We start from the raw sequence: 10586 nt of genomic DNA, 5'->3' as shown, positions 1-10586 counted from the left end.
GTATTAATTCTAATAGTGACAGTAACCTTACAACAGCTAGTATTACCAGTAGGACAACTGGATTGGCAGTACTGAGCAGCAACATATCAACAACTGGCATAGTCTCAAATGCTCCAAGCAGACTTACAACCTCTGTTATCAATGAAACCACCACCACTACAACACTAAGTAATGTTTCAAAAACAAGCACTGGTATTTCAGATTCTGGTGTAAATTCTACTACCACAAGGAATGTTTTATCTGTGATAAATGCTAATGCCATCATGAGTACAGCTATAGTGCAAACAGTTAACATGATGACAGCTGCAACTCTTTTTAATACCAGTACTTCAAAAATGAATACAACCAGTCTAACTAGTACAATGCCATCAAGTTCAGTGACAACTCCCTTCAACACTAAAGTAACATTTGATGTAGGTTCTGCTACTGTCAGTAACCTTACAACATATGTTACCAATGCAACTACAACCATTAGAACACCTGGACTTCTAACACTGAGCAGTGTACCAACATCTAGCACAGTCTCTAATGTAAACATCATCACTACATCTTTTATTAATGCAAAAACAGTTGGAAATTATTCCAATAGTCCCTCAAATAATGCAACCAGCACAATCACCTTTAAGCAGGCAACTCCAGTGACAATACTCCCTAACACCATATCAACATCTGAAATTGGTTCCAACATCACAAGTAACCTTAAAACATCTGTTGTAACAAGTGGAGCAAGTGAGGTGTCAACATTAAGAAATACTTCTACACAATATGCAAACAATATAGCCACATTAATGCAAACAACAACACTGACTATGCCCACCACTATTATGTCAACTCCTAATGCTATCAGCAACACTAAAACAGTTACTGTCAATGTAACTACTGTCATTGCAACTGCACTGCCAGCAACAAGCCACAATTCTGCATATACAACTAATGAATCCACGAAAATGCAATCATCATCCAGCATAGGTTCTATATCTATGAACAGTATTTCAACATCTATTGTCAATGCAAGTACCACTATTAGAACAACAGGACTGTCTCCTCTGAGCAGCATCCTACCAACAACTGGCATAGTCTCTAATGCAAGTAGCGGCTTCACAATATCTGTGTTCAATGCCAGCACTATCACTAGATCAACTAATATGCCAACACCAGGCACCAGTACATCAGCTTCTAATGTAACTTCTAGTTCTGCCAGCAATATTCTACCTGTGGTTAATGGAACCACCACCAAGGGAATGAGTGGAGTGCCAACAATCAAAACTGTAACATCAGAAGCTGCAACAATTACTAGTAGAAGTTCCAAAATAAATGATACCAATGCCACCACCATGATAGACACAACTACAACATCAGTAGCCAGCTACACTGTATCAACACCGGCTATAGTTTCTAGCACTACAAAAAACCTTACAACATTTGTTATGAATGCCAATGCACCCAATCAAACTACTGTAATGGCAACACCTTCCACTACATTTGTGTCAAGGGCTGCTTCTAATACCTCTAATGGCCTTACAGTTTCCTTAATCAATGTAACTATCACTCCAAAGACAACTGATGTACCAACAACCAACATCAGAAACAGCACAATTACAGCATCAACTGTGATCACCTCTAATAAGAGCAACACTATTGCAACATTTGGAAGTGGATCTTTTAATTCAACAAACCCCACTTCAGTATCTGAAATAACTTTCAATCTCAACAAGACAACTGTAATGATTACATCTGCCACCATCCAAACAGCTACAGTGACAAAGCCAAGCACTATTATATCAACACCAATAACAAGCTTTAGCACACAAAATAATTTGCAATCTGTTGCACCATTGACCAACACAAGTACAGTTAGTCCGAAAGTGAGCATTTTATCCAATGTGGTATCTCCATCTCCAAACAGTATGCTATCAACTTTATCCACTGGAGGTAAGAAATTTTTGTGTAACTATATAAATTTCCTTTTTTATTCTGGCACTTACCACCTCCCTGCATCTGGAGTAGAGGCATTGTAAAGGGATGGGGGGTTTTAACATTGGCCGAGTGTAGTAAATGTTTACAAAAATGCAGCTCATGCATATACACCTGGTAGGAGATATAACTGTTTGCAACTTTGTTAAGGCAGGTGCAACTACTCACTCATGATGATCGTTTCTAGTAAACCAGATACATACGCTGCTGATGCAGAGGTGGACGTATCTGCATATGGGTGGGAATATGCTATTTTTACATGTTCTCAATTTTTACAATAATTAACTCTTTTTTTGCGACCAACTCTGCATTAGCCCCTAAGTGCAATTGGGCAGAACAAGCCTACAAGCCTTCAAGTCTTTGAGTTCTTGTCTGTCCATTTATATTTAGCTAGAGAAGCAGGACAACCAATATTGTATATTAGTTTGTGTGTTTTGGAGTTGAAATATATAACTGCAATATATATATATGTATGTATATATATATATATATATATATATATATATATATATATATATATATATATATGTATGTATATATATATATATATATATATATATATATATATATATATATGTATACATTAACATATATATTAACATATATATATATATATATATATATATATATACATATATTTATATCTGTATATATATATATATATATATATATATATATATATATTGCAGATATATATTTCAACGCCAATGTAATGTTGCCTTACTTGACCCTTAGTTAACCATTGATTAGGAGAGAACAAATTATTCTAATAATATATTCTCATTTTATGTTTATTTGTAAATTTAGTCCTCACTGTACAACGAGTTGCTGCAGATCCAGTGATGCCACAGAACAAGTCGTCAGATCCCCTTCAGGTGACATCTACAACACTCAGTGGTCTGTCAATAATGGCTACAAGTAGACTATTCAACACATCTTTGACTTCTATGGATAATGGTACACACAATTCATATCTACATATTCGCCTAAGTAGCCCAGATATTGTTATTATTGACTAATACACTAAGGCAATGACATGAACATTTCAGCATAGGAAATTATTTTCCTATATCCTGTCTATCTATTTTGTTAAAGTACTGTCAAATAACCCTTTATTGTATTCATTTTGATACAATATTTAATTAATTAGAAGTATACTCTAGCTTCCAAATGATCTATGGTCCTGAGTAGTATTAAGGGAATGGTCACACCAACCTTGGGGACCAGTTCATCAGGAAACACCAGCAACTCTGTGAATACTGATCTTACAAGTGGAGTATCAGGTATTTAATAAACAGTATGAATAATCTTTCCATAGTGAATGTAGGCATGCAAAAAGTTATTTTCGTCTTGTATCTAAGATGCTTGCCATTAGCAGCGGTTGAACAAAATAATAATATCAATATATTGCAGAACTTTATTTGGCATCAGTGCCACTCATTTGAATTCAAACCAATTTGTTGGCTTATAATATAATTAAATAATACTTCCACTTTTGGTACTTAATTAACATAGACTCTACTCTAGTTCCTGCAGCATCCAATATCATGGGTACTACAAAGGAAACTGTTATACCAAGATTGGGGACTGTCTCAATCGGAAATAGCAACATCTCCTTTCATACTTCGCTTTCAAATGGAACATCAGGTATCTTCACTGTATGAATAACCTTTTCATTAACAAATGCATACATAGTCATACTTCGCTGTCATGTGTGGAGTTTCCCATTTGAAGTTAATGAATAAATTCTTAAAATATTTTCTTTTGATATCAAAAGAATGTTATTTTTACTTTCTTACATTTTAAGCCAAAATATTTAAATATAATGCATTAAAATATACTATAGCCAAACAGTAATTCACCTATGAAGTTATTTACTCAAATGCAGAGTATACCACTGACAAGTTCACTTTTTGAACTGTAGCTTCCCCCCTTCTTCCAAATTGGTGTAAATCTGTGCTGTTTATAGCCAATAGCAAGAAATTATGAAACTGCAACAATTGGAGTTTTTGAGTTGTAGTTAGATGATTGTATTTACTCAAAAGAGCAACACTGGTAGGAAACATGAATGGATACTATCCCACACCAAATATAGTGAATTTCCCATCTATACCACACTTAATTGTACAGACTACGGCGTGTAGGAAGTTCAGCTCTTTTTGTAGGTAAGGGTCAGATGAAACCATTAAAGTAATTGACATGTGAATTAAGACTCAACAGATATACAATTATACAATTATAATAAAATAATATTATTATATGTAATCACAGAGCCTGTTTGTCGTGCATCCAACATACTATACCTTGATAAGCATAAACTAGACTTCTGCAGTTACAATAAACTGATTTGGTGGATAAGACCTACTGTGATTCTACAGACAATTAATTAAAAACTCAAATGTGATTTTAATTTGTAGCATATATAGTATCAAGAATACCAATAAAAGTCTAATAACAACTGGAATGCCCTGACAAACACAAGAGCACCCTAGCTATGCATTTACAGTGTGTTAGGACTTCTTGTATCTGTAGCAATGACTTCACCACAATATCTATTGCAGCTTCGTACATAACCACTGGAAAGGACCTGGCAGCTGCAACCAGCACAGCGGAGCCAACTACCAACACCAATCCTAAAATGAACCTGCTTTCCTTAATTTTGTCACTAATATTCACTGCAATAGCTGGTAATGACCATTCATATCAGCCAGCTTCAAAGGCCAATGTCACCGATGAGCCAACTGCATTTGGTAAATTGGAACTTTATAACCATACATTGGTCACAGGTAAGGTTTAAAAAAACATAGCACTTTGCTGCTTTACATATAAGTTGAAAATTAAACCCCAAATTAGCAATACTAGGAAAGCATTCACTCGCCTAGTTAGTCCATCCAGTGCACATTAAGGTACATGCCTACACTCTGCTCTCTGAAGACACCTCAGCAAATTAGAAGCATGCCTAGGTGTGTGGAGAAGAGGAACATCTGCAGAGGTGCCCTGTGCACTGCACAAAAATCTAAATGTCACAAGTATCACTTCCAACCTCTTTAATTAAGTAAAAATTCACCTTTTTTTGTACTAAAATAGGGCTCAGTTTAGCAGAATTTATGGCTTAAAATAATTATGAGAGTGAAGTAACATCAGTATTATTTTTATTACATATATCACTTTTGTAGAAAGCGCTGTTTTACATTGACCAAAGTGCACATAGAAATGCTCTTTATCACTGTAAAACTGGAAGGTGCAAGATGTGTTCCATTAACATTATGGGATAAGACCTGATCTGCACTAGCTCAGAGGTAGTGGAAAAATAAAGTCCTTTTACAGAGTGGAAATGCTTGTGTGCCCCTCTGCCATCTTGCTCTGTAAGCTGATGCAGTCCTAGGTGCACTTAAGCAAATCAGAGGGCTTCGTGCTGCGGCTCAGTCAGTTTGTGCTTCAAAATAAAAAAAATTGAGTAATTGGAATCGGTTGACTAAAACATAAGGATTTGACTAAGCGTAAATATTAGTAAAAGCCTTTTGATCAAGTCAAATTTGGTATATTCCTAATCAGCGCTGCCAAGAGAGTTTCGGGCTTTGATGTGAAGGGGATGTGACCACAACAGTTTGGTGACTCCTCCCACCAGACAGGCCAGGGAACCGGTACTTTGTACCTGCCACCCCTTCTGTGCTCCCTTGCTATTAATGCCTAGACATGACAGCCATAAATAAGTATATAACACTAGGGGGTAAATGTATTAAGCTCCGGGTTCTTCAACACCCACGAGTTCGGCGTCTTCGGCGTTTAAATTTAAAGCGGAGCTGCCTTGTAAAGGGAAACTTCCCTTTACAAGGCAGCGCTGCTTTAAATTTAAACGCCGAAGACGTCGAACTCGCGGGTGTTGAAGAACCCGGAGCTTAATACATTTACCCCTAGGTGGTTATGTACTGTATTTGCTGAAAATTAAATACCTTTGCTCAGAAATATATCTGTTTAATAACCTACTTCTGCATCATTTAACGAGTAAATACAGTTTTCACATACCTGTAGGCTTTTACTGCACTTTTCCGGTGCAAACTAATGCATGAAAACAGCATTAAAAATAAGAGCAATATTTTTTATGGTCTCTTTCCCACCATTGAGTTTTAAAATTTTAATGCTATAACACAAACTATAAAATAATATTTGTAAAAGTGCAACTTATCACAAGTGCATGGAAAAAGCGTTAAAACAGCACTAAATCCATGTATAACACATCACTAAAACATTTTGCCAGTGCGTATGTGTGAATGACCAGGCTAGATTGTAGAGGTTGATCTGCACACACTATTTTTTTCCTGGGTTCAGTTTCACTTAAAATCTACTTAGTAAGAGAAAAACAATGGTGCATGAATCTAAATAAATATGTTTATTTTATGTTAATTATGTAACACGTTATTCTTAAATATTGTAAGCTTTTATGAACTTAGACAAATCTGTATTTATTAATTTTATTATATTTTTGCTATTGTTTGTGTTAATTAATTCATGACATGGCATATACAGAAAATTGCATAAAGTACATTGTTTTATTTTTTGTTTCACATAGGAATTAAATCAGATATTAATACTTCAAACCTAGAGCCTCCTAAAAATGGTAAAGTATAATTGTGACTGCATGCTTCATTACAGAATATATTCATTTCTGAGTTGAGATTCAGTATCATTGAATATTATTGTTATTTTTTGTGCAATGTATAATTTCAGACTCTGGGAATTCTCTTGAAATTTTCCAAGTTAGTTATTTGAGAGTAAATGGGAGAGACAGTCCATCAAAGTCAAGAAATATTTTACAAGCTGTAAGTACCATAATCATTTATTATAGGTATTTGGTTGTATATAAAGTACATGTAGGACAGAACGTATAGTTCAAAGTAAAGGTGCTATATCTGTTTGAGATTTAAACCCCTTCTTCAAAATAAGAAGCCCTCCATTGTAATGGAACTGTGCATGCAAATTAACACATTTATGTCCTATTGATTATATATTCAATCTCCATAGATATATAAGAGATACAGAAGAAAAAAATAATTAATTTGCATGTATACACAATTCATATCTGCATTTACCATCCTGTTTCCTAGATTGTAATGTTTTTCTTTCTGAAATATATGGAATAAAGTAATACTTTTGTAGCATTTCTGTCTACAGCAGTGAGGTACAGATGCTTTCCCTTATTATGTCTGTAAGGCTGTTTTAAACCTGAATCAGGAATACCTTTCTCTACTATCCTGTTGTCCTGTTCCTATTTCTTTGAGTACTAATGATATAACTGTATGGTACAGTATTCATTTTATGGCATCCTGATTGTTAACATATCAACAGTAGCTATGTTCAAATCTGAACATATTTATTGTTAATTAATATGCACATAGATATCCAATTTAAAATCTTACCCTCAGTGATATTACATGAAGAAAATCTCAACTGATCAAAAATATGATGGTAGCTTCTACTACAGAACCCTGCAGTACATTGTAGACTCTATCTCCCAACATCCAAAAGAGCTATTAAGAGTGAGAGGATCTTTTGTTTGCCAAATTCACCATATAATTAATCACTAATATCCAGAGTGCGCACACCACAGGGAACTTCACCATACAAGTTATCATAAACTGTAGCTTATTTATATTAGGCCAAGTACTCTAACAAAGCACTACAGTTGTCTATTGTACTCACTTCTTTGGACAACTAATGTAGTATGTCTATAAAGACTTATATAACAGAAGTTAAAGAAGACAACAGAAAAGTAGAAAAATACAGAGGTCTGAGCCTTAAGGAGGGAAAGTAGCAGTATCAACCTGACATTCAATAAACCTATCCATATAATTATTATTTTTTAATATAATTGTCTATTTTTGACTGGTATACAAAACGGCAAAGCTCTTATTTTGTACTCTAAACTGACTTTGTCTAAACATGTACAAACCTTTAGTCATGCTCTTTAGTCACAATATTGTGCATTGAAGGAATTCCATTGGAGGTATATATGGGGAGGGGGGCATCCCTAAATAGCAGGGGTTTCCAAAGTGGATAACCGTATGAAGTCATTCTTGGCTATCTTTGTCTTGCCTTTAACTATGTCCCCCCAAATCAGTTGGCAATTCCTGGTTTAAGCTCTTTACTATATGTGAAGCTATTAAGTAAAATGTATTGTGCATAATCCCTCTTATCTCTTTAAATGTTTATACCCTGTCTTGTTTTGTTGCTGTTTGTTACCAGTTGTAAAGCACAGCAAATAAAACATAATAATAATAGTAGATTTCTTTGAGGATGCCACCTGTTTATGAATCTTCTCATAACAGGCTTTAATGGCTATGTGTTAATTCACGATGTTAATGTAACTGTGTCTCTATGGTCTCAGATCCGGCAGCTGCTTGAGGAAGATGTCCAAGACACAGATTTCTTGGCCAGACTAATAGCACTGAAAGAAAAACCCTGATTTGAGACTACCAGCCTACAAGGATACACACATCTTTCCAGTACAACAGTGTTGTTAAACAAATGTGGGGTTTTATTGTACAGTTCATTACTTTATTGGGAACTTGCACCCTTCTCTTTATGTAGAGACTTTCTCACCCTTTAATGATGATAGTGCGGCTCTAATGCCAGTTTTAGAAGCAAATTATGTACAGAATCTATCAATATATATAAATATTACTCTTGCTTTTTCTGAATTTATGCAATCTGAGAGAAATTTGGGACAAAAGCCAAAAGCTGCATATTTTAAGGCTTAGTTTCTTTAATGTAGAAAAAAATAAATATGTCTCTTTATCTGTGTCATCAGTATGAGTATAAGTTTCTGCTAATTTCAAAGTGCCTGAAAAACAGCATTCTTCTCATATAAAACCATCTGAGCTTGTTCTTATGTGAGAAATGTAGTAGGTCAAGATTGTTTTACATTTTTATTATACTGACAGTGGCAAAAACAAATTTCTTCTCCATTCCAGACATGAATGTAATTATTTAATACTTCTGACATTTATATTTTTCTTGGTTTTTCCCTGTCTGATTTATTTGCATAAACATTCCTCAAACTCACTTTCACTATACTGTCTCTGTTCTGATTCATTATGACTTTGTATTGCTTATAATTCTCTGGCCCCAGTAGACATATGCAAACGCTGCAATGAGGCATGACATAGAAGGCAAGTCATATACTCTATGTCAAATAAAACTTGATATTTAAACACAGATACATCTCAGTAGGTTTTGCCCCAAGAGGTAGGCATTTAACTTTACCATATTAGGGTCAAAAAATTTGCATGGTAATGTGGGGAAAACCAAAGAAAACACGCCAACAAACAGCGCTAAAACTTATATACTGAAATACTACTAATTTAAAAACTATTTAAAATACTAGTATATGGCATAAATTTATTATTCAAATATTTGAAAAAATATATATTTATTAAAGGAAGCAAAAAGAAATGCATTCAAAGGCAATATGTTCCGATATATAAGAACATTTTTGTATATGTATTTCATTGGGGTAGGAGACATGGTTCCCTATATCAAGTAAAACAACACCACTATATACTTATTAAAAGCATACATTTTTCCCAACCAGAAACAGAAAACAAAATTACCCACAGGTTCACTTGGTTTTTTAAAAATCACAAAAATACTGAATTCAATTCAATTAGAGGTCAGTATATTTTGCAAAAGTTTTTAATTCTGCACAGTTCTGCGGTCTTGCTTCTGGGGTCCAGACAATATGGTGAGTGTTGCAATTATATCATAAAAATATAGAAAATGGAATGCATGTATTACCACCTTTGTGTCAGATCTTATATACTTACTCCCGGCACTCTGTATGTGCCTTTTTAGTTCCGCAGATGTCACAAACAGAAACTAGTAATACTCTCCACTTCTCCTTGGCTGATTCTTTGCTCTGACATGTTTCGCCTCTAATCTGAGACTTTCTCAAAGATATGCAGATAATGTTTGTATACCCCTTCTTCAGATTTATACTCCTCCCAAATTAGATTAATAAATTAGGAGCTGCATTAGCTCACAAAAAATATTCACATAACTGAGATGGCCGCAATGGACACTATGGCTCTTATCCCTATACGACCCCCTGTACTACAACACTAAGCACCTTTGTTTGAGACCAATATTGGAGAGCTGAAGAAGAGGGTTTGCCAACTTGAAAGACAATGGTGGAAGATTTGCATGGTAGAGCATAAGCTGAAGCTAATCAAGCATACTAAGCACCAATCCACAATCACATGTAAGAAGTCTGAGTTCCTGTCGAGTGATATTGGGGTAAAAAACAACAGACCAAGTCAGCGCTTCCATACAGTGGAGAGGCTTTGTAGACCAGCATGTCTGCAGTCTGATGCAACTAGAGATGGTCACTGACCCCCGTGTTTTGGTTTTGGATTCGGTTTTGGATCTGGATTACCGTCGTGTTTTGGTTTTGGTTTTGGTTTTGCAAAACCTCCATTGCGTGTTTTGGTTTTGGTTTTGGTTTTGTTTGGTTTTGTTTTGCTATTTTTTGGGAAAATCCATGTTTTTGGGCCTAAATTAACCCAATTTAGTGCTCCAACTGTTTTAGAGACAAGTAATCTAATTGTTGAGGTAAT

General features: G+C 34.9%; 1 protein-coding gene across 1 annotated transcript; it reads left to right on the top strand.

Moving 5' to 3' along the window:
- The first annotated feature begins 293 nt into the window (after positions 1-293).
- LOC142143186 (uncharacterized) lies at positions 294-8941 on the top strand. The gene is made up of 7 exons (XM_075200895.1): positions 294-1932; positions 2782-2931; positions 3502-3621; positions 4536-4760; positions 6545-6592; positions 6703-6794; positions 8360-8941. Exons 1-7 carry the CDS (start codon positions 294-296, stop codon positions 8435-8437), a joined length of 2352 nt encoding a protein of 783 aa, XP_075056996.1. The 3' UTR covers positions 8438-8941.
- The last annotated feature ends 1645 nt before the right edge of the window (positions 8942-10586 follow it).

The sequence above is a fragment of the Mixophyes fleayi genome, chromosome 3 (assembly GCF_038048845.1).
Source record: "Mixophyes fleayi isolate aMixFle1 chromosome 3, aMixFle1.hap1, whole genome shotgun sequence".
Classification (NCBI taxonomy): domain Eukaryota; kingdom Metazoa; phylum Chordata; class Amphibia; order Anura; family Limnodynastidae; genus Mixophyes; species Mixophyes fleayi.
The sequence above is the reverse complement of the archived record's forward strand: the minus strand, read 5'-3'. Positions and strand labels throughout refer to the sequence as shown.

Excerpts from the sequence above, each read along its gene's own strand:
- LOC142143186 (XM_075200895.1), top strand. The coding sequence starts at position 294 with ATGATGACAGCTGCAACTCTTTTTAATACCAGTACTTCAAAAATGAAT. Across the intron at positions 2,932-3,501 it reads TTTGACTTCTATGGATAATG|TTCCTGCAGCATCCAATATC; the intron begins GTACACACAATT and ends ACTCTACTCTAG. Across the intron at positions 6,593-6,702 it reads CCTAGAGCCTCCTAAAAATG|ACTCTGGGAATTCTCTTGAA; the intron begins GTAAAGTATAAT and ends GTATAATTTCAG.